We start from the raw sequence: 25,904 nt of genomic DNA on the forward strand, positions 1-25,904 counted from the left end.
ATTCCAACCGCTAAACCAAAACGGTACAATTCATCTACCTAAAGCCTTAGAAGATCCTAGCATAGATCAAAATTATATATAGGAACTAAACCATAATGAAGAATTTATCATATTAAAAGGCCTTAGAATATCCTCCCACAAGTTCCGAAGCTGTCTTGTTAAAGACATGCACTCTAAGAAGGAGCAAGAGTGCATCATTTATGGGGAGAGTGTTTCTAAAGATCGGAGGGAAAAAAATAGATCTTTTAAAAAAATATAGAGATGAAACAATTCTCACTCTGTATCTTATAACATTGTCAAAAATAGTACAGTTCAAACCCTTAACATTTAATAATTTACCAATATCCCAATGAATATATCCTATGTACAAATACAAATTATAAAAACCCACGTGTATCCACACCCTTGTATATAAATATGAAAACCAGATGTACTTTTAAAGATAATCTCATCACATACATTTCATACCATGGAGGCATTCTCTTAAATTCTCAAATATTGAACTTGAAGCTAAATTGCATCTTAACAACAGCATCATGGAAATGTAATAATCAGGTAAAGATAAAAATTGAAGCAAGAATGGCAATGAGATATTGCCCAGAGTGTTTATTGAGTACAAAAGTATAATGCATTTTCTAATAATATTATGTTATACAACGATCGTAACTTAGTCCTCTTCTGTAAAGTATGTTTCTTCCAGAGCTTTGGCTTTTTCTCTGGCAATTTCCAACGGCTCCCCTCCCTCTCTTGAGTATGCCTTCTCCTGTAAATTGGATAATCAGTTATGCCTGAAATCACTCATCATTTGTTTGCAGAAGCACAACTTGCTCTATGAAAATGACCCAAGAGCTAACATGCTCCTCTTGTACTCTTTAGCTATCCTACCATGTATTTAAAACCATAGAATAACAAGCAATATAATGTTGAACGGTTATGTTTGAACTTTCAACACGAGTTCAACCAATCTTTCCCCCAATAGCATTTGGAGATTAGAAGATTAACTCAAGAGGATGAACGTAGAAATAGTCAGTAAGAAATTGAACTTGAAACGGCTCATGGTATCATTCTCAACATATGGGAAATTAGAAGAATGTGACCCAGCAGATTGCAGGAAAAGAAAGAGAGTCTTGCGAAATTTCAGCTACAAATGGGAAGATTGAAGATAGAAAACATCACAAAAACAAGGCTTTTTAGTAACTATCTGTAAACAATTTCCATAATGTGACGCTAATTTACGCAACCACCAGAGGGGACCATGTATACTCTTGTGGTGTGTGATGCTAGGGTGTAGGATTAATTTAGTGGGGTAATAAGAAGGGTGATTTTGGATTTCTTTCATATTTACAGTTTTTGTAGGGTGATTTTGGATTTCTTTCATATTTACAATTTTTGTAGGGGATTTAGTGTGTGGGGACTTCCATGACAAGGATTCTTGACTTAGCCAATGGCACATGAAGCAAACACTTAACCAAAAAGGTCAAAACCACAATGTATGTGTGAGAAGTACAACCCCCTATAAAGTATACAATAAGGTGTCCTCAGGTACAATAAGGTCTCATCAGGTAGGTTTTAGCGAAGGTGAACCTTCAAGTCACGTTGGAAAAGACAAACGCAAAATTTTACTGGCATAAATTATGAGATGCCACGAAATGAGCTGATGTGGCAATGCGTTGTGCTGGATCATGATGCATTGACAATTAGTCTGTACCACAACTATAGAGAGGTTGAGCTGTGTGGCAATGCATTGTGCTGGATCATAAAGCATTGACACTAGTCTGTACCACAATTATAGAGAGGTAATCACACAGTCAAAGACTTCAATAGCAGCAGAATGTTTTAACTCGTTGTTGTAAAGAAAATTTTCAGAGTTTCTGTTAATCATTCCTTATCTTGAACATCTTTTAATTCGGAAATTTGAGTTATGTAAGTGATTTGCAAAGAGGGGTGACCAGGCTCTAATATGGAAAATATGGTGACCAAGCGTGTAAGCGTGCGCTAACTTTTTAAAGACGGGTGTCAACTTTCAAGGAGGCGAGAAATTGAGGTTAGTTGAAAACGAGATCGGACGGTCAAAAAGAGTTGATGATCAACGGTCAGGGTTCCGCTCAGGCATTTGAGCAGTGAAATGTTTAATGCGCCCAAGCACCCGAAGTAGTTAAACCACCTATTGCCTGTGTCAGATAATTACTAGTTTCAGGCCAAATTTTCATTTTGAGAAACCATCCTTCAAACGTCCTGAAAATTGCTTCCGGTATTGGGTCATGTCAATTTTCGCCAGTCTGTTAGGTGTTAGTTGATATCATAAATAAACAGGTACACGTTATTTGAAACAAATATGAAGATGACAAGTGGATTTTTTGTGTGGTTGGTTAAATAATATATTATAAACAAAATTGCGAATAATATATTATAGTCGACGTTGGGTTGGAAATGTAGTTTCAGCAGTTGATATTCATGCACTGATCATCACAGGTACCTTCGCGGACCCTTAACTATTTCACAATAATCGTGTTAAAGGGTCTATTCCTCAAATCAGCTAGTAGAATAATGGTACCCAGGAAGAAAGTACAGGATACCAAGTCCGTTTCGGAAACTCTAAGTTGAAGCATTTAGTTGATGAAGATAGAGATATCTTTGAAACTATTTTATTAAATAAAACTTCAGAAGTGATTCGAAACCTAACCATGTCAGACCATACGGGGGAATTTCATGTCTGGGCACCTGGATTAGCCGAAGTCATCATCTCAACAACTTTTCCTTTCCAGAATTCATTCACACCCATTTTGAATTCTATGATCCAGTTGACAGAATTATTAAAAATCAAACTAATTTGCATGTAATTTTCTCGGTATCAACAAACGCCATAATAGAGTTATTGTCATTATTAGATGGACAAAATGGTTAAAAGAAGAGGAATTGGAAGACCATTTTCATTTGTTATCAGCAAACCAAAAGCTTGACTTAGTATCAGGAATTTTCCCCGAGGGTATAAACTCTCCCTTGTTTAAGGAGTTAATAAGAGAAATGATATACATACATGTATCATTTTGGGGTATGAAGATGATAAATATGCTAATGGAACAATTCTAGGGTTTGCTCATAAAATAATTCATTTGACAAGATTCAGTTACGCAAGTTTCTGTGTGATAAAATTCATGAGAAATTTATTAGCTTTGAGGATTTGAGGTGTTTTAGATACCTGTCACATTTATATACTCATCGTTCATCAAATACACTTTGGACATATAATATTAAGAAAAGAAAGGCACTTCCAATTTTTGGTTGGACATATTACCTCTCATGTCAGCAGGGGTACATACAAAAACTTTTGCAGTATATATCACCACCATTGTAAGCCCAAGGTCACAAGTCAAGGTGTTGTAACAACCATATGAGGCTTTGTATTAGGCATCCTAGTTTCGTCCCTTGTAGTTCATTTCAGGTTCTTTCATCCCATATAGGATTGGAGGGCCTTAGGTGAATCTACTCAAGGACTTATGGTTTTATGGGTGTCTGCTTGTGTAGGGGTGATCACCGATGTATGGGCCAGTCCAACCTGCATCAAGGTACACCTATGTCTTACTAGATGACTAGAGTATATAAAGTCTGTAGGTGGCCTTGGTTTTGGTGAAGTATTCCTTAGACAACTCTCATGCATGGCAATCACATATTGACAAATTTTCACATTTCCCAAGGTAGCAAATGGTTCCCTATGCAAAGTGGTCATGGTGGTTAAAAAATCAACATGGTCTCAAATTGCTCAACTTGATGAGAGAAGTCCATGCGATGTTCCAATTTTCCAATTAGAGGTGGCATTGGCTATTTATAGCTTGTTCAAACTTGGTTAATAGGTAAAACAGGTTTCCAGGGGGCAAAACAAGGGCAACGTTGCGCAGAATGATGCATGCATACGTAAAAAATGATTAGCAAAATGAGAGGAACAATATCCATATGTCAGATTCTAAATATTTCTCAAGGCGTAATGGAACTTGCATACGTGGCAAATGACACTGCGTAATGGCACTGCAAACTCCTTCTCATCATGTTGCATCGTGCTACTGTTGACTGCTACTGCACTGCAACATCATACCCATTTCTGCTACTGAAATGGATTCTTTATCATCCCCATCTTCTCCCTGAAATAATCAAACTTGGTTCTTCCAAGGGCCTTGGTAAGGATGTCTGCCACCTGTTCTCTTGTAGGAGTGTAGCTCAACTGTACAGCGCCTCATTGAACACAGTCTCTGACAAAGTGACATTGGATCGGTTCACCGATTGTGAAACACTGGATTCTCAGAGAGCTTGATGCAACTCTGATTATCACACATGATCCTGGTCGCCTCTATCTTTCTTCTGAATACATTCACAAGTAGTTTTCTAAGCCATATGACCTCGCACGAAGCTATGCTTGCGGCCATATATTCTGCCTCAGCTGAGCTCAGAGCCACGGATTTATGTTTCCTACTACACCAAGAGGCAATTCCTGATCCAATGTTGAAACAGTACCCAGAGGTACTTTTCTGATCCACTAAACTTCCTGCCCAATCTACATCAGTAAACCCACTCAATCTGATATCCTTACCCTTAGTGTACAAGAGTCCATAATCCATTGTTCCCTGTAAATACCTGAGAACATGTTTGGCTGCTGCCCAGTGCGACCTCTTTAGCTCCACCATGAACTGACTGAGGGTGTTGACAGCGTAGCAAATGTTTGGCCTGGTATTGACTAGATACATCAGGGACCCTATGCGATGCCTATATAAGGTGGGATCAACATCTTTGTCTTCTGATGCATCAATCTTCTTCCAGTTGCTTATCATTGGAGTAGCCATGGGTCTACAGTCCTCCATCCCGAATCTCTTCAGGATTTCTGTAGCATATCTCCTTTGCCCAAGGAAGATCTCCCCCTTTTGTTGCCACACTTCCAACCCTAGGAAATAATGCATTCGTCCCAAATCCTTCATGTCGAACTCTGTGGCTAGATTCTTCTTGCAGTGCCCTATGAGCCTGGATGATCCTGTCAGGAAGAGATCATCCACATATAATACTAAGATTAGAGGCTCATTCTCTACAACCAGATAGTAGAGATTTGGATCTACATCATTCTTGACAAATCCCATTTTCTGCAAGTAGCCATCGATTCGCCCATACCACGCTCTAGGTGTCTGTTTCAACCCATACAAAGCTTTCTTCAATCTGCATTCATGAGACTTCTTCTCATGCATCTCAAAGCCCTCTGGTTGTTCAATGTATACCTCTTCTTCTATCACACCATTCAGAAATTCCGTTTTGACATCCATCTGATGAACCTCCCACCCCATCTGTGCTGCAAGAGATATTATGGTTCTAATAGATGTATACCTGGCTACCGGGGCGAAGGTTTCTTCATAGTCAATTCCTTCCTTCTGAGCATACCCCTTAGCCACAAACCTGGCTTTGTATTTCTCAACATTGTTGCCTGTAGTGTATTTAATCTTGTAGATCCATCTCGAACCTACCACTGATCTGTCTTGAGGCTTTGGCACTACCTCCCAAACATCGTTCACCATTATGGAGTTGTACTCCTCTACCATCGCATCTAGCCAAACCTAATGTTGAGCTGCCCCCTGAAAACTGGCAGGCTCCCCATCCTGAGGTACTATACCTGATATCTATCTGGTTGTTTTCGCTCCCTCTTATTGTTCCTTGGCGCATTGATGAAGTCCTCTACATCTCACAGAATCTGACGAAACTCCCTGCTCGTTCTTCCTCTGCCAGCAGGTGTTTCTCTTAGCTCCTCATTCTGTGATTCTTCTTGACCCGAGGAAGAATTCTTTTCTTCCATTGGTTGAAGAGGTTTGACCAATGGTTCCTTTTTTAACTACTCCTCGGAAGGCATTTCTCGAGATTTTCTGAAAGCCCTGTCTTCCATGAACTTCACATCTTGTCGAACTACTACCTTCCTGCTCCCTGGAAGATAGATTTTGTATGCCTTCGTGTTCTCGCTATATCCCACTAGATATCCTTTCTCTGCAGTTTGATCCAGCTTCTTCCTCTTTTCCTCGGGTATGCGGCAATATGCTAAGCTCCCAAATATCCTGAAATGACTAACTTCAGGGGTCTTCCTCGTGAAGACTTTCTCTGGAGTAATCTTACTCAATGCCCGATGAGGAGTTCTTTTCTGAACATAGACTGTTGTGTTGCATGCTTCTGCCCACAGGAATTTTGGCATATCCTGATCATACATCATGGCCCTAGCTGCTCCTACAATAGTCCTGTTCTTTGTTTCTGTTATTCCATTCTGCTCCGGATTGTACGGAATTGTCCACTCTCTTATGATGCCCTCCTTAGCGCAAAAATCAATGAAGTCCTTATCGACATACTCTCCACCATTATCTAAGCGTAAAACTTTTATTTTCTTCCCAGTCAGATTCTCCACCAGAGCCTTGAACTCTTTGAATCGATAGAAAACCTCGTCCTTGGTTTTTAGAAAATAAATCCAAGTTGTCCTTGAGTGGTCATCAATAAAGGTAAGGAAGTACTCAGCACCACTAAGAGCTTTAGTGGACATGGGTCCGCAGATATCCCAGTGTATCAATCCTAGTACACTCTTGGCCCTATTTTTACTTCTAAGAAATGTTGCCTTGGCATACTTTCCTAGAGCACATCCTCTGCATACATCATCTCATTCCGTACTAAGATCCGGAACTCCTATTACAGTGCTCCTAAGAATTCTCAGAGCCCCATGGTGCAAATGTCCCATTCTTCTGTGCCATAGTTCATTCAAATCCTTGTCTCCATGACTACCTATTAGTGCTTCTAGTTGTAGTCTATACAACCTGTTACTTTTGATCCCGATCTGCACTTTCTTTTTCCAGCTCGGGTGTTTGACGTATACTTTCTCCTTGATGAAGAAATAGTCATACCTTTTGCCTTGAAGTTGCGACATAGAAAGCAAGTTCATCCCCAATCCTGGTACATGCAGCACATTGGTAGCACAAAACCACTCTCCTGTTTCTGTTTGAAAAACTACGATACTCCTCCCCACTGGAGTACATTTTGCCTTGTTCCCCATGGTGATCTGAAAGTTCATCTTCTCCTCCCGATAATCTGAGAAACATTCCCGGATTCCCGTCATATGCCAAGAGGCCCCACTGTCTATATACCATACCTCTGATGATGCAAAGCTAGTCACACACGCCACTTCTTCCAACCTGGAAGCCAACATAGAGAAATCGAAATCACTTTCTCTTGTGAAATTTTCTAAAAATCTGTGCTTGTCTCCTGACATAGATGCCTCCGCATCATGGTCTCGACCCATAATTGATTTTCCCTTCCTGTCTCTGATTACTTGCTCTGATACCATGTGAAAATTCTATCACCGCAACAACTGATTTATTTTACCTACTTATTTCTCGATAAGTTATTTATGAAAATGCTTCAGTAAACATTAAAATAAATTTTTGTTGCACATATCACATCATAATATAGAAACAAACACATGCACAAGAATTAACACATCAACACAAATATTTTGGACAATCAGTCCCTAGAAAAACCCAATGTAGGAAAATTGGTGCAGCAAGGGAGGATTTTATTATTCAGCAATTCTTCAATACAACTGGGTGCCAAACTGGCTTACCCAACAGAGAGAAAATTCTTAAGCACTTCCCCCAGTCTCAACATCAGCCTAGCTAACCTCTGCATAGCTCCCAGACCCTCTGCGTCAGCCCCTGCCTCTCTACGTCGGCACTCGGCCTCTCTGCATCACCCACGCAAGCCCTCCAGTGACTGCGCAGTCTGCAGCCTCTGCATCTGCCTCTCCAACCTCTGCGTTGTTCTTGTTAATCTTGGTTGTCATTGATGTCAATATAGCAGTGTTTGTGATGGCAAATTCTTTAATACATGATTGCCCATTGATTCCCATTGATCATAATGCTCATAGTGATGAAAGTTTGATATATGATGATATGATGAGATGGAAGACCCAAGTGGATTGAATATATATATATATATATATATATATATAGACAGAATAGAAGCAGTAGATCCGTGAAGCAACAGGAGCAAGAAGCCAAAGAGGAGAAGCCATCATGAAGCCAAAGAGTAAGATAAAGTGTTATCGAAAGAACAAAGAGCAAACAGCGATAATAGAGGAGTAAAGAAGAAAACATCGGAGGAGCCATATCGGAAGTATCACATGTAATATATGCCCAAGAAGAACCGATAGGAAGAAAACAATGGAGGAACATTAACAGAGTTATAGGAGGTCACAGGAAGATAAGCCACGAGGGCAACTACTATCGGAAGAGCGGGGGTAGGAGTGTATGGATGTTTTGATCGTGGCTGAAGGCTTGCACTAAATCCTAGTCGTCGATCTCATTTTCAACGCTTACATCGATCTCATTTTCAAATCCTAGCCGTCGATCTCATTTTCAACGCTTACGTCGATGTCATTTTCAAATCCTAGCCGTCGATCTCTGTTTTTAACTAGTATGCTAGTTGAAGACCCACAGGCCGTAGATTTGATGACCTCGTATATCCAATGGATATCAGGTCATAAAGTGATCGGACATTAAATCTCAAAACAGAGCTGAACTTTTATAGATCAAGGATTTATAATCCTTATCGGCTCCATAAAGGCAGTTAAGCGTCGCACAAGTTCCTCGATCGATATCGTTGTGAACCATTGGATCCAGTGCGCCTTGATCAAACAGTGGAGGATCGACGATTGGGTTTGTTGATCGGGTCAACAACATTCGGATTAATGATGAGATCAACAATGGAGAATTAATCCGATAAGACTTGGGACTAAGTGGACGCGAGAAGTTTATGGACATGGGTTTATTTTATTTGGGGTCTGGTCTTGTGCATTCAAGTGGGACCGACGTTCGTTTGCGAAATTAAACGAATAACTCTGATTTTTCACGAAGTTGCGATTGCGATTAAAGGTGATGACTTTGCATGTGGGACCTCCATGTGGGTATAGCAGCTCTTATATGGTTTCCGTGAATAATCAAGTCTATGGATAAAAGACTCTCTGATATATATTTTTAATATACAAGTCGGCCTCCCTCCAATAGACGTGTCCTTTGGTCATTGGTGAAACTCGTATAAAAATGAGTTAAAATGCTTCAGTTCTGAGTATCTACCTCGGGCACACAAATAGAACATAAAGAAGTTCACAACTCGTGAACTTGAAGAGACAGAGGAAGCTGAAGGAACAGTAGAAATAAGGAAGCCGAAAGGTTCAGCGAAAGAAAACGGAAGCCGAAAGGTCCAACGGAAGAAGATGAAGCCAAAAGGTCCAGCGGAAGAAGATGAAGCCGAAGGTCTAGCTGACACAGAAGGTGAAGTAGAAGACGAAGGCCGAGCTAAGAAGGAAGCTGAAAACAGAGTGGGAAGACAATCTTTTCACCTGATTCATCTTGAAAGATAGGGTCGGAGCCCTTGGGGTTGATGCCTCAGAATTGGAAGGATTGGTGTCCTTGGAGTTGGTGCTCTTAAATCCAAGGTTGGTGCCTTGATAAGATAGGGTCGAAGCCCTAAAGGTTGGAGCCTCATCAAAACCAAGTTGGAGCTTCGAACACATTTATATTGTATTTATTATTTTATTCAATAAAATTATACTTATACATTTCTCTATTTAAATTGTGAAGATTTAAACTGGTAATAATCACAATTGAAATAAAATACTAATTCACCCCCCCCAGTATTTCCAACAATTGGTATCAGAGCAGGCTTCTTCATATCAGCGTAACAGCTAGAAGAAGGATTCTTAGTCACAATGAGAAATCAAGAAGTGTCAGGAAGACCTCCTCTTTTCGATGGCACAAATTTTGGTTTTTGGGAAAAAAGAATGTCCTACTAGTCAATGTCCCTTGGACCTGAGGTTTGGCATTCGGTTTTAAATGAGTACACAGCTCCTTCCACTCTTCCAACAAATCAAAACGAAAGGAAAGCTTACATTGCAAATGCAAAAGCCTTAAATTCCATCACTAGTGGAATCATTGATTCTGAATTTACAAAAGTCATGAATTGTGACTCGGCCAAAGAAGTATGGGATAAGCTAGTTAGCTTATACGATGGGGACTCCAAAGTTAAGAAAGCAAACTTTCAAACTCATAAAAGACAATTTGAAAGTCTGAAAATGGATGATGAAGAAGATATTGCATCATACTTTCTCTGAGTAGCTGAAGTAGTCAACTCTCTTAAAGGATTGGGAGAAAACATTGAAGAAAGCACTATTGTTCAAAAGGTCTTAAGATCTCTCCTAGACAGATTTGACTCCAAAGTGTGTGCTATAGAAGAAATGAAGGACCTATATACTCTCAAGATGAATGCACTTCATGGAATCCTCATTGCCTACGAGATGAGAAAAAGAAGCCCAAGTTCCAAAGATGCAGCATTCAAGGCCTCAAAATCAAAAGAAGAAAAATTATTTCATCAAAGGCCCATCTCAAATCCAAAGAATGAAGAGAGAGTAACTCCAAGGAAGAATGTTGATTCAAATCATGGCTATTACAACAAGTACAAAACTATCTTTTTTGGGCATTGTTTTTATTGTAAAAATTTTGGTCATCAAGCTAAACATTGCATGGCCTGTAAGAATGAAACACCAAAATTGAAGGATCAAACAAACAAGCCATATGGTCTCAAAGGGCAAGGTCAAATCAAGACCTACAACTCTTTTGATCCCTTGGCCAAATTTGATCCAATTTGCTCATTGTGTAATGATTATGGACATAATGGACAAAATTGTCCCCTCAAAAGAAGAAAAGAAAAAAATGAGAATCCTAACACGGATAAATGTGGCCTAGCTCTATGTTCTCATAGTGATGAAAATCATTGATTTGTGGATAGTGGGTGCTCCAGACATATGACAGGGGACAAAAGGAAGTTTGTCTCATTGAACAAAAAGGAAGGAAATGTATCCTTTGGAAGTGGATCTACCAAAATTGTTGGAAAAGGAACTGTTACCCTTATTAATGGAAAAGGAAAGGCTCAAAATGCTTTGCTAGTAAACAGGCTCAAACACAATATCTTGAGTGTTAGCCAAATATGTGATCAAGGACCTAATGTTGTCTTTAGCACTAAAGATTGTGAAATAAGGAACTCTTCCTCAGGGGAACTTGTGGCTAAAGGAGTTAGAACATTAGATAATGTCTACATTTTGAACAAAATTCAAGAAGATAAATGTTACTTAAGTCAAACAGATGAAAGTTGGTTGTGGCACAAGCGACTTGGACATACAAGTTTCGATAACTTGATCAATATCAGCAAGAGTAATGCAATATGAGACATCCCAAAGTTATTCAAGCCAAATCAAGGAGTATGTGGTCCACGTCAACATGGAAGACAAACTAGAACCAGCCACAAGACCAAGGAGTTTTCTACATCAAAACCTTTGGAGATCATTCATGCTGATTTATGTGGACCAACTAGAACTCCGACGCTCCAAGGAGAAAGGTACTTTGTTTTATTTGTTGATGACTATACTAGAATGATGTGGGTATATTTCATAAAATATAAATCTGAAGCATTTGAGTGTTTTAAGAATCTTAAAGCTCTTGTAGAAAATGAAAAGGATTCTAAGATTAAATGTCTTAGAACAGATAGAGGAGGAGAATTCACATCAAAAGAATTTGATGAATTTTGCAAAGTACATGGAATTGAAAGAGAACTCTCTGCTGCCAGAACACCCAAGCATAATGGGGTGGTTGAAAGAAGAAACCAAACAGTTCAAGAAATGGCAAGAACAATGTTAATAGCAGTTGACTTGCAACCAAAATTCTGGAGAGAAGCGGTCGGGACAGCTGTTTATACCTTGAATCAAACTGAACTAAGACCAAATAATGAGAAGACTCCCTATGAATTATGGAAAGGAAGACCTGCTTCAGTAAAATACTTCAAGATCTTTGGAAGCAAGTGCTTCATAAAAATCAATGATGACTCACCAAGAAAATTTGATTCTCGAGTTGACGAAGGAATATTTCTTGGATATTCTACAAGGAGCAAAGCCTACAAGTGCTACAATAATCGACTACGGAAAATAGTGGAAAGAATTGATGTGAAGATTGATGAAGACCTTCCAAAAAAAGAAATTGAAGATCATGAAGTTGACCCTCTCATTGAAGAAGAACCTGAAAAAGAGGAAAAAGATCAAGAAAAACACAAAGAAAAAGAACCATCTCAAACCCCTTCAAAGATGAAGTCTCTCCAAAAATATCACCCAGAGGAGCAGATTATTGGCAATATAGATGAAGGGATGCAAACCTAAAGAAGGATGACAAGTACACCAAAGAAAAATGATGTTTCTCTCCTATCTATGATAGAACCAGAAACATTTACTCAAGCAAGGATCCTCATTAGGTAAAAGCCATGGAAGAAGAAATGTCTCAAATCGAGAAGAATGAGACGTGGGAGCTGGTACCTCGTCCAGAGGATAAAAATATAATTGGAACCAAGTGGGTGTTCAAAAACAAAATGAATGAAGATGGACAAATCATCAGAAATAAGGCAAGGCTTGTTTGTAAAGGTTATTCACAAATTGAAGGAATCGAATTTGAAGAAACCTTTGCACCAATAGCTCGTGTGGAAGCTATAAGAATGTTCTTGGCATTTTCTTGCTCAAAAGGATTTAAAATTTATCAAATCTGAATGGGGAACTCAAGGAAGAAGTCTACATGGAGCAACCATAAGGGTTTAATCTAGCAGAATGAAAAGACTTTGTTTGTAAGTTGAAAAAGGCATTATATGGGTTGAAACAAGCTCCTAGAGCTTGGTACGCAAGATTAGATCACTATCTACAACAACAAGGTTTCAAGAAAGGGGTGGCAAGAAGTAATCTCTACATAAAGATGGATGAGGATAAGTTACTAGTCACTCTTGTCTATGTTGATGATCTGATTTTTGCTAGTAATAATGATGAGATGAGCCATGAGTTTGCTCAAAATATGTCAAAAGAGTTTGAAATGTCGATGATAGAAGAGTTATCTTACTTTCTTGGACTACAAGTGTCTCAAACCACAGCAGGCATGTTCATATCTCAAGCAAACTATCTTAAAGACATGCTTAAAAGATAAGGAATGGAAGACTATGCACCCATGAGCACACCTATGATCACAGATTGCAAATTAAGCAAAGATGATGACTCTCCTCCGGTAGATGCAACTCATTACAGGTCAATAATTGGAGCCCTCCTATACTTAACTGCTACGAGACCTGACATTATGCAAGCAGTAGGAATGGTGGGAAGATTTCAATTAGCTCCTAAACAATCCCATTTGTTGGTTGTAAAAAGAATTCTCAGATACTTGAAAGGAACTCCTGATTTTGGTCTTTGGTACCCTAAGAGCTCAACTCTTACTATGATTGCATACACCGATGTTGATTGGGCCAGAAGTGTCGATGATCGAAAAAGTACTAGTGGAAATGCATTCTTCCTGGGAGATTGTCTAGTATCTTGGCTCAGCAAAAAACAAACATCCATATCACTATCTACAACTGAAGCCAAGTATATAGTTGCTGCAGATTGTTGTACTCAAATATTATGGATGAAGGAAGCTCTGAAAGATGTCAACATAGGTACCAATCAACCAATCACCATCTATTGTGATAACACAAGTGCTATTAGTCTCAACAAAAATCCAATGATGCACTCAAAGACCAAACATATACCAATCAAGTATCGTTTCCTTCATGAACAAGTAGCTGAACAAAACATCAACTTGAAATATATCAATACTAAGGAGCAGATAGTTGATATTTTCACAAAACCTCTTCCTCGAGAAGCATTTGAACATCTTCGACAAAAGATGGGGGTTATTTCTCTAGCATCATATTAAGTTGATTCATAAAGATGTTGCAAGAAAGGGGGAGCTATTCGACAGGGGGAGTCCTTGTGCACTCTTTTGCCATTGATGTCAAAGGGGGGAGAAGAAGAATATTGCCATCAATGGCAAAGGGGGAGATTGTTAATTTAGGTTGTCGTTGATGTCAATATAGCAATGTTTGTGATGGCAAATTCTTTGATACATGATTGCCCATTGATGCCCATTAATCATAATGCTCATAGTGATGAAAGTTTGATATATGATGATATGATGAGATGGAGGACCCAAGTGGATTGAATATATATGTATATACAGATAGAATAGAAGCAGTAGATCCGTGAAACAACAAGAGCAAGAAGCCAAAGAGGAGAAGCCATGGTGAAGCCAAAGAGTAAGATGAAGTGTTATCGAAAGAACAAAGACCAAACAACGATAACAAAGGAGTAAAGAAGAGAACATCGGAGGAGCCATATCGGAAGTATCGCATGTAATATATGCCCAAGAAGAACTAATAGGAAGAAAACAATGAAGGAGCATAAACAGAGTTATAGGAGGTCACAGGAAGATAAGCCACAGGAGCAACAACTATCGGAAGAGCGGGGGTAGGAGTGTACAATGTTTTGATCGTGGCTGAAGACCCGCACTAAATCCTGGCCGTCGATCTCATTTTCCAATCCTAACCGTCGATCTATGTTTTTAACCAGTGTGCTAGTTGAAGACCCGCAGGCCGTAGATTTGATGACTTCGTATATCCAATGGATATCGGGTCGTAAAGTGATCGAATGTTAAATCTCAAAACGGACCCGAACTTTTATAGATCAAGGATTTATAATCCTTATCGGCTCCGTAAAGGCAGTTAAACGTTGCGCAAGTTGCCCGGCCGATATCGTTGTGAACCATTGGATCCAGTGCGCCTTGATCAAACGGTGGAGGATCGGTGATTGGGTTTGTTGATCAGGTGGATCAACCATCGTCGGATTAATGATGAGATCAACAGTGGAGAATTAATCTAATAAGACTTGGGACTAAGAGGACCCGAGAAGTTTATGGACATGGGTTTATTTTATTTGGGGTCTGGTCTTGTGCACTCACGTGGGGCCGATGTTCGTTTGTAGAATTAAAGGAATAACTTCGATTTTTCATGAAGTTGGGATTGCAATTAAAGGTGATGACGTGGCATGTGGGACCTCCATGTGGGTACAACAGCTCTTATATGGTTTCCGTGAATAATCAAGTCTATGGATAAAAGACTCTCCGATATATATCTTTAATATACAAGTCGAACTGCCTCCAATAGACGTGTCTTTTGGTCATTGGTGAAACTCGTATAAAAATGAGTTAAAACGCTTCAGTTCTGAGTATCTACCTCGGGCACACAAATAGAACATAAAGAAGTTCACAACTCGTGAACTTGAAGAGACAGAGGAAGCCGAAGGAATAGTAGAAAGAAGGAAACCGAAAGGTTCAGCGAAAGAAAAAGGAAGCCGAAAGGTCCAGCAGAAGAAGATGAAGCCGAAAGGTCCAGCGAAAGAAGATAAAGCCGAAGGTCTAACTGACGCAGAAGGTGAAGTAGAAGACGAAGGCCAAGCTAAGAAGGAAGTTGAAGACAGAGTGGGAGGACAATCTTTTCACCTGATTCATCTTGAAAGATAGGGTCGGAGCCCTTGGGGTTGATGCCTCAGAATTGGAAGGATTGGTGTCCTTGGAGTTGGTGCTCCTAAATCCAAGGTTGGTGCCTTGATAAGATAGGGTCGAAGCCCTAGAGGTCGGAGCCTCATCAAAACCAAGTTGGAGCTTGGAACACATTTATATTGTATTTATTATTTTATTCAATAAAATTATACTTATACATTTCTCTATTTAAATTGTGAAGAATTAAACTAGTAATAATCACAATTGAAAGAAAACATTGATTCACCCCCCTCTCAGTGTTTCCAACAGTTCCCCTGGTGCTATTCCCGACTCTCTGTTCCATATTTGTTGCCTCCTGCTGCTCTCCAGACCACTAGTTTGAATTTCTCAACTAACGCCGCTCCAGAAATCGAACTGACCAGTGTCCCTCTATGTATTCTCCAACTGACCCTCAAGCCTCTTCTTATACTTTTCCTGTTAGTCCTTCAACGGTCGAGATTAAATATCTAATCAACAGTTAAGATTAGATTTGGCTTGATCCATGAGTTTTGGAACCTTCTAACCCAGTTTTATATTAATACCCATTAATATTTTATTTTTCATAAGTTTAAACTTAGAATCTCCATTAAAAATATTAATTATTTTAATATCTCCCAAACCGGTTAGAATCTGCCCAAACCATTTCTAGGTATTGGAGATCTCATGTGCTTTAGCCTCTCCACCAATTTTCATGGCTAAAGCACATCTGATGCTAACCCAAATCAACAATTTAGGAGGAAACTTGCTCTTACGAACAACATTTTGCATGTCTCTGGTTCTACTAACTACATCCTGTAGAGTGGTAGGCTTATAAGCCTTAACCCAACCTTGCAGAGGCTCAAATAGCCCCTCAAAAAACAACATCACCAACCAAGCATCAAATATAGCGGTGACCATCACTAATAGCCTCTAAAACTCTAAGATATATGACTCCAGACTGCCAGTTTGTTTAAGCTGTGTCAGCTCTTTGAAGTGAATATCTAAGTCTTTCTTCTCAAAACGTTCAATGAGCTTTTGTAAACTCATCATATGTGGTTATGCTTGTTGGAAAATCAAAGATATTATATTAGGGTTTGATTCTCCGATCTTGATAATTACTTGTGAGTGTGTTGGCTTCTTTTACTTCTTTATTATCTTATCTTTCATCAAGCAATTATACATACATGAAGATCACAAAACAAGAGACAAAATATAGGCACATGCCAGGGCAAAACCCCCCTCGAGGGGAAAACCCAGTCAAAGTAATTCTTCCTTTCAATAGTATTCTTTGAGACTCTTCACCCTAGACCAAGACCATATTTTCCCTCCACACCATGTTAGCCTCCAAGATATTTGACCCTTTCCAGCAACTTTGACTATGCAGAAAATCCGACCAACATGTAGCTTACGACAACAGGAAAACCCTAGGAGACTTCGATCTCCTAAACAAGACCACGAAACATTGAGAGGCACCAAAACTTCGATTTTCCTCTTCTCTAGACTCCCCCAAACTCACCCTTCTTTCCTCCTTTCGACAGCAGACTTCGCATCCCCAGCACTTCCCAAAAGATATCGAATTGCTTGAGAGAGTGAGTGCTCTAAATGACTTTGACTTCCTTCTATATATAACCTTCTTGTGGGTTGAGTAAGGGTCTTTAGGCTGACTAGATCTTCCTTAGGCTGACATGATGTGAAGGACACATAATTCATATTTTGCTTGATACAAAACCTTTTTACACGATCTGAAAGCCTAAGAAGGGTCTCTTCAAATGTACAATGACTCTATAAACTCAATATTAATCCTAGGATTCCACCATGGGGACTTTGACTAATATAATGATGACTCGTGCGTGAAACCCGTGCTTTAATAAGTAATTGATACAATAATAAAAATTATTTTCTTAATTCTTTTGACAAGTACATTATGTAATGACTCAAGTACATTATTGAAGACTAAACATAGTTGCTTTTTCCAACAGTGCTAGCATAACCCAAAGTCACTAACCCATGTTACCACGATTCATGGGCCTCACCATCCAAATGTAAAGTAGCCAACCTAATGGCATATGTCTTTGTCATCTAATGAAGCTAGAAATATGTGTCCAACTTCTAAACCCATGATCTAGCTGAACAATTTGAGAATTCATCAAAACATGAGAGAATCACTTTCCCCAATGTCTTTTGTAGCTCCTAGATCTACATCATAGCCCTCTTAGCTCCCTTAGACATGTTTCTCATTTTGAGGTTGCAAAACTCTGTGAAAGTCTCCTCCAAATATACCCCAAAGGGCTCATCTTGATCAATTAGCACCATTTGGCATGTTGTTGCCGCATCTAAAAATTATGGCATAATGGGTTTAGATGAGTGTTGCAGTACTCGCGATTTTATCGTAAAATCGCGGTTTTTTAAAACCGACGATATTATTGCCCGATAAATACAACATTTTTTTTTCAGCAATTTTTTGGAAAAAATCGCGATTTGATGGCAAAAATCGTGGCCCATTACAATAGCGCATTTATAAAACAAAAAATCATGATTTTTTGAAATTGATTTGCACAGACAGCAACACGCCAGCAACGATAGGGTTTTGGAGTGACCTCTTGGTCGTCTGGGAGCTGAATCCGCTGATTGGAGAAGAAAAACGGAGTGAGAGCTAAGGAGGAGATGAATTTTCTCCATCAAACCGGTATGGGCACCAAAATTTTGTGTTTTGTAACTTTGTTTTGGTTTTTTTTCTATGTTTTTTGTTGGGTTTGGAATCTGGATAACCCATTGTTTATCAAAAGAATTCAATGGGTTATCAAATATTTTTGAATTGATTTGAATCTTGATGGGGTTTTTGTCATTTGATTTTTCATTTTGTTTGTTAAAATTTCTTAAATTGTCAAAAATTCCATGTGTTTTGTTATGTTACTCATGTATGTAATTTTTTTTAGTTTTTGTAAATTGTAAGTTTGTAACTTGTAAATTGTAATCCTTATTTTGCCATAGGTTCACCGAATCACCATTCAACTTCAAAGTTCAAAGTTCAAAGTCAAACATGCCAAGGAAATTGGACCCTCTGTGGGAATTTGGTGAACCTGATGGAGGGATTGATAGAATAAACTTGTCTTGCAAGTTGTGTGGGCAGCATATGTCAGGGGGGGTTTACAGATTGAAGTATCACCTTGCACAAATCCCTGGATTTGATGTAGGGCCTTGCACAAATACAAATCCTAAAATCATCTGAAAAGCCATGAGATCATTGGAAAATTTAGAGCACAATAGAGAGGCCAAAGCAGAAATGAAGAAGCAACTAACAAAGTTTGTGTTAGGCTCAGGTGAACAAGGAAGTGGCACTGGTTCTACTTCAGCATCAACCAACCCGGTAGCTGCCTCATCATTTTTTGTTCCTAGAACCACGCCTGGTTCACAACCATCTATCACTTCAATGTTTAACAAAACTGAAAAAGAACAAGCTGACAAGTTGTTGGCCCTATGTTACTTGGGAGCGGGAGCGAGAGCGACCATTTTCAAAAGCTCCCGGTTTGGGAGCAAATCCCAGAGCGATTTTTTAAAAATATATATATTTTTTATATTTTTAAATTTTTGATACATATATGTCAACAAAAACATGTAGAATGATGAATTAGATATAAAAAACATAAAAAAAAAATAGATTGAACCATATAACAACAATCATCTAGAAGTTATAATCTTTATCAACCACGTCCGCAAGTTAGTAACATAGTAACATACAACATATTGAGTCTCATGATTCATCAATCTTAAAGTTTCAAGCTTTCAAAATTCAATATATGACATTTACCATCATTGATCACCAAAGTTGTACTTGTAAGCTAAGTGTAACCATTACAACAAATAATATCTAACATGAAATGAAATGTTATAAAATGAAATGAAATGAAACAACTTTCAACTTTCATGAAGCATCATATTCATAATTCATTACTAATGAGTTATAATTGCCAACTTCAAACTTAAATTGTCATATATTGTTTAAATAAATATCATAATAAATATGAAAGAGTCAATAGTTATAAAAGCTACTAGAAACTAGAAAAGAGCAGTAAATCTATTATCTATTTCTTATGCTTGGGCCTCTTTCCAGCACGAAAAATGTCTAATTTTTTAGTCTTGTTGCAAAATCAGGATCTTTGTCATTAATATCACCCTCCAAGCATTAATATCCAGGGGTATCTTTGTCATTACCTTTGTATCTGTATAGGGATCTTTGTCATTAATATCACCCTCTAAGCATTAACATAAGATAGAAAAAGCATAGCATGTCAAGTCAAGATTTTGTTTGAGTGATGCGTACATTTTTAGGAGGGTCATGATAGAGGAGTTCGACAACCAATGACATCAAGGTACATAGAGGGATTGGTGCTCTTGATTAAATACGAGTTCCATACCCTAATACATGACAAAATTCAATGGAAACATTGAAATCCCCCAATCCTGAAATCCTGAAAAACTAATAAGTCTGTTGGATTTTGAATGAAATCTAAAATTCTACTTTCTCCATATGAAATCCAACGAGGACGAAACCACTCTCAAACATCCTGATTCATTTCATGGTAATGTTAAAAATTTAAGTAAAATGATGAAAATGAAGAATTTAACATTACCATGAATAACATATCAATACTAGGGCCTAGACTTGATCATTAAGCTGCCCCATTCAAAAACTATTTGTTTCTTTAAAAAAAAATTGCATTTCGAACATTACTACCAAAAAAAAAGGGCAAAACGCTCCCGAAAAGGCAGGGAGCGAAAAAAAATTTATGGAGCGCGCTCCCGAAATCACTCCCTTTTCGGGAGCGATCTTGGGAGCGCACTCCCGACCCGCTCCTACCCGGAGCGCAGATTGGGAGCAGGAGCGAGGGGGGGGGGGGCGCTCGCCCGCAACAGTGTTGGCCAAATTTCTCCTTTCGAGTGATATTCCTTTTAGCGTTGTAAGGAATAATTTATTTTTTTAGCCTGCGGTTGATGCTATTGCAATTGTTGGCCCAAGGCACAAAATCCCTCCTTATGGTGACTTTAGAGGCCGGATTCTTCAAAATGAAAAAGTTGACTGCATCAAAAGATTAGAGGAGTTTAGGGAATCATGGGCACAAACAGGATGCACTGTGATGTCAGATGGTTGGACTGACTAAAAGGGGAGAACCCTTATAAACTTCTTGGTTAGTTGCCCCAAGGGGACTATGTTTATGAAATCTGTTGATGCATCTGCACATATCAAAGATGCAAAAACTTTATGTGATTTGCTAGATGTGTTTATTTTGGAGGTGGGTGCAGAACATGTTGTCCAAGTCATAATGGACAATGCTGCAAATTATGCTGTTGCTGGCAGGATGCTTATGGAGAGGCATCCTACTTTATTTTGGACACCTTGTGTTGCACATTGTATTGATTTGATGTTGGAGGACATAGGGAAAATTTCTTTTGTCAAAGATATTGTTGAGTCATCAAAAAGCATTACAAATTTTATATATAATCATACATTTTTGCTTAGTTTGATGAGAAAATTCACCAACAACAAAGATTTGGTGCACCCGGCCATTACACGGTTTGCCACCAGTTTCATATCTCTTCAATATCTCTTGAATTCTATGTGGGATGTGAAGAGAATGTTTCTTTCAGAGGAGTGGCGTGCTTTGACAATGAGTCGCAAACCAAAGGGAGAGGCCATATGTAAACTAGTTTCATACCAGGAAGACTTTTGGGCGGGAGTGCAGGAGGCGTGCACAGTTACTGAACCTTTGGTAAAGGTTCTTCGATTAGTTGATGGTGAGAAGCCCGCAATGGGCTATTTGTATGAGGCCATGGGCAAGGCGAAAAAATCTATTCAGGCCTACTATGATGATAACGGAGATGAGGGGTTTCAGAAACAACTCCTCCTATGAGAATTGATTGATGAACGATGGAACAACACACTCCATCGTCCCATTCATGTTGTAGGGATCTACCTGAACCCCGCATTTTCTTACCCATGTGGGTTCGTATTTGATGTTGAGATCATGGATGGATTCTTAACCTGTGTTCAGAGGATGGTGTGATTTCCAGCAGAACGTATAGAAATCTCCAAAGAAATTGAGACATACAGGATGGCAGATGGCACATTTGGCTTTGACATGGCTATGACTGATAGGACGACTAAAATGCCAGGTATTTTTTAGTTTGTTTCAAATTTCATTATCTCTTCAAATTCATAACTTCATACTTTGATTCAACTTTCAAATTTCATTTTTTTCTTATGTTTATTTAAAATTTTATTTGTAATTTTGTTGTAGATGCATGGTGGAGAACATATGGTGCCAGGGTACCCCTTCTGCAAAAGCTTGCCATTTGAATCCTCAGCCAAACATGTAGCTCCTCAGGATGTGAACACAACTGGAGCGTATTTGAAAAAATACACAACAAGAAGCGCAACAGGTTAACACTTAAAATATTGCAAATTTCCAAATAATTTTTTGAATTCATTAAACAATATTTTTTTATAATTATTATTTCATGATCTCTGTACAGGTTAGAGTCCTAGCGACTTAATGACATGGTCTACGTCTACTAAAATCTTCGATTGTGGGTGAGGCAACTTGAGAGGACACCTGATATGGAGGCCATCTCATTGGATGGGATTGACACCACTGCTGCATGGAGGGTTGAGACCTAGAGGCCTCTCATGGAGTCTGCTAATGATTGGTTAGTGCAGGAGGTAGTGGAGGGGGAGGAAGAGGAGGAGGAGGCGGCAGAGCAACAGGAGGAGGAGGTGACACCACCTACCCGGGCTACCCCTGCCACGAGTAGAGGACGTGGTCTACCTCTTATAGCTCCTAGTTCTTCAGCTTCTAGAGCACAGCAGAGTCCACTGCCAACTCCACCGGCATCTACATCTAGAGGGAAAGGGAAAGCTATTGCATTTTCTCGCAAGAGGGGCAGAGGAAATCAATAGTATTAGACTTTAGTTATTTGGTTCATTTCATCGTATATGACATTATGACTCATGATATGACACATGAGATATATTATTATATTTTTTGTTGATATTTTGAAGCTCAGTTGGGAGTCATGAGTCAAGACTTACTATTCAGGACATGATTCACTGTTATGTGTGATGTAACACTAGAAATAATATTAAAAATATTATATATTAGTTCTTTTATCATATTTATGTGTCAATGTATTTATTTTATGTTGTAGATGCTTTAGATATTAAAAAAAAATGAAAAAAATGAATATTTTTGTATGTTACGCTTTTTTCCCGATTTTTACTGATTTTTTCCCGATTTTTACGATTTTTTCCGAATTTTCCCCACACCGATAATATCCTGATAATGATTAATGCAACATTGGTTTAGATGACTTGCTCTATAAGTGCGGGTGTGGCTTTGCATGGTTGTGTGTGCATGGCTACCTTCTCCACAGTTAGACCCTTCACCGTTAATGGGTTCCTTCTTTTGTTGTTCCCCCATTTTGTTATTGGCTAGTTTTCCCATCAACTCCATCATCATTTAGAATGCTAACTAGGTTGTTAAACTCTTGGGTTTCCCTATCTCCCATGGTTGCCTCACCTTTTTCCAGACCATACTTCTCCCTCTTCTTCTGCTTCTGAAACTTCTTCTTCTTCCCAACTAGGAGTCGATTCTCTACCCTTGTAGCTCCTCTTATAGGTGATAATCAGTGGTTTTCAATACTCATCAAATTGCTTATTATAGTATCCCCTTCAAACCACACAATTGTCCATGACCATGCTCTGATACCACAGTAATATACCCCATTGGAATATATCGAAAACCCCTACTAAAATTTATGAGTTTGTTTGGTTTTGTTACTAGGGTATTCCATCAAACAAATTGCATGCATATGGCTATAGGTGCATTATTTTATATTTTCTTTACAATAAACATACATAATGCCAAAGATACGCTATGAAATACTTCAAAACAACAGTATATAACTTGTATTTAACTCAAAAAATTGCATACCGCTGATAGGGACTTGCAATAGTGGTATGAGAGAAAAATACATAAATAGATTGCAGCAACTTTCGTTGAACACTTATGTTGTAGATGTTGGTATAAACTCGGAAATATTTGTTGCCCGAACAACAATATAACTCAGCTCCTTTGACAATGGAAGTTAGCACCCAAATAGTGAATATAATCCCAGCAAATAATACTCCTGAACAACAGTCAAATAGACACCAAAGATGGGGCTCGGCCTCCCTTTAAATTAACAACTCAAATGGGAACACACTTAGGAACTTGGCCCTCTTTGAACAACAACTCGATCTCTACAAAATGATTGTAATTCAACCAGTGAAGTCTCAAACTTGACCCTCTTAAACAGAGCAAACTACACTCGGAAATGAAGGCTTCTCAGCCTTCACAAACAGTTGATACTCAACTAGCAAACAAACTCGGACTATCACAAACTTGGCCTACAAACAAGAGATACCCTCAACCTCTAGATAGCAAACTCGGCCTAATATGGAAGAGTAGATTCAGCCTCTTTGAGAGGTATAAGCTCAACCCAATGCACCAACAAACACATAACTTGGTCTATATAGAGAGAATAGAAGATACTCAAACACAGATTATAAAATCAACTGATAACACCTTCAAATCTTCTCCATTTCTACAGATTATTTTATCTTCAACAACAATGAAGCCCAATGTCAAAATAAAAGTGATTTCGCTCTAATACCAGTTAGAGTCTATAGTTTTAATACCAAAACCAACAACCATAATGAAAGTTTCCAAAAACCCTAGTCTTTTTCTAAAGGGCTCTCCAAACTTATATTTCTAAAGTCAACAGATGCAAGAATGAAGAGAGACTCTTCATTTCCCCTTTTTTATAATTCACTTGATTCTTTTGCCACATTTTTACCTTTTATTTTAATAAAGTCACATTAGTGGGTTTTCTTACTTTATAGTTTAAAAGTGATTTTTCATTAGCCTAGGAACCATATCCCATTTTTCCCCATTTAGCTTTTATAATGTTTTCTCCTAGCCGAGTTGTGTTCCCTTGATTTATTTTTTTTCATTCTAATGTACATGAACTTAATTAGACTAGCAAAATATTCCCCTTATGTCTCTTAACCAACTTAATTAGACTAGCAAAATCTTCCCCTTATGTCTCTTAAGCAAATAGATACATTACATAAATCCTAATGCTTCATTAATTAAAGTAAATAAAAAAAAAATCAACAAAAAAACTCAAAACCACAAGAGGTTGGACAGCTTGAAAATACATTTATAAACTTACATAAATCACGAACTCATAAGAAAATTAACCCAACTTTTCATTCAACTTAGATCTTTCCTTTTCATAAGAAAATTAACCCAACTTTTCATTCAACTTAGATCTTTCCTTTTAGAGTATATTTTTATTAAATTTTTCTTCCACCTTATATTAGAACAATGTCACAATAGAAGTAATAAACTATGCCCTTTTTGCAAAATAAATGAGCTGCTTTATTATAGCTGCTTATGGCAGGTTATATTGTAATTATCATGTTCAAAATAGTATTATTTTTTTTACCTTTATAAAAAAGAAATTATTAGTTTTTTATCAATTTTTTTTTTATAAAAAATCATTTTTTTTCATTTTAATAAGAAGAATTGTGAGTATAAAATATTTAATTTTAAATTTTAAAAACACAAATATTTTAAAAGGCCACTATACATGTTAACATGACTTAATGTAATAAGGTCATTGTTGACATAATGAAGTTATGGGGGTGGAAACTTATGTTAAATTGGAGATAGCTTCGGGCTTCTAATTTACCATATTTGTTGTAAGATATTAGAGTGCCAATACCCTAAAAGAAACATTGAGTTTGCAATAAGGTTTAACGATACGGACCTGTCTTTGCAACCATTTGATAGTTGTTATTAGTCCCTAACATCTAGCATGGGACTATAGTAATCAGTTTGATGCATTTGACATTAGTTAGTCTTCACGTTTGCGAAGGTTTTTTTTCATATTGCATTATTTTGAGATTAATCCCTTCTCATTCAACTTCGACGTCTTATTTGGCCTCTTCCTAAGGCGGAAGAGGATGGACTATATATTATTTTGCAGTTAGTCAGTTCATTTTTAGAAATATTTTCGAGTGGTGGACTGATGTTCGTAGTAGTTTGAGGTTATTAAATGTTATGTATTATTAAGGTGCGAAAATAATTTTTTGCTATGGTTGTGGGTCGTTGCAGTGGAGTCGCAGCTGCATTACAGGTGGATGCATGCAGAGGTTGTGTGGTCGCGTAAGATCTAGATCTTCTGCTGCTCCAGCATTACCTGATTGTGTTTGCTGCTATGGAACCAAAACTATTGATGAATGTCTACTTCACTGCATTCAATCTTTCCTCTAGTCCATGGAGACTGCTAATGGAGAAATTTCTTAAACCCACTGCAATTTTGAGCCATCTGAGGCAT

General features: G+C 38.2%; 1 protein-coding gene across 2 annotated transcripts in view; it reads right to left on the bottom strand.

Annotated features, from left to right (window-relative positions):
* Window positions 1-412: 412 nt before the first annotated feature.
* LOC149142372 (uncharacterized) overlaps window positions 413-25,904 on the bottom strand; it is a 260,366-nt gene continuing 234,874 nt past the window's right edge. For both annotated transcript variants that reach the window (XM_089449395.1, XM_089449393.1), the window contains one exon: window positions 413-763. In XM_089449395.1, the coding sequence (XP_089305521.1) occupies window positions 668-763 (96 nt within the window). In that variant the 3' untranslated portion in view covers window positions 413-667. The remainder of the gene's footprint in view (window positions 764-25,904) is intronic.

Source organism: Pinus tabuliformis, chromosome X, assembly GCF_031772625.1.
Source record: "Pinus tabuliformis cultivar Carrire ecotype Pingquan chromosome X, CPIR1, whole genome shotgun sequence".
NCBI classification, from domain to species: Eukaryota; Viridiplantae; Streptophyta; class Pinopsida; order Pinales; family Pinaceae; genus Pinus; species Pinus tabuliformis.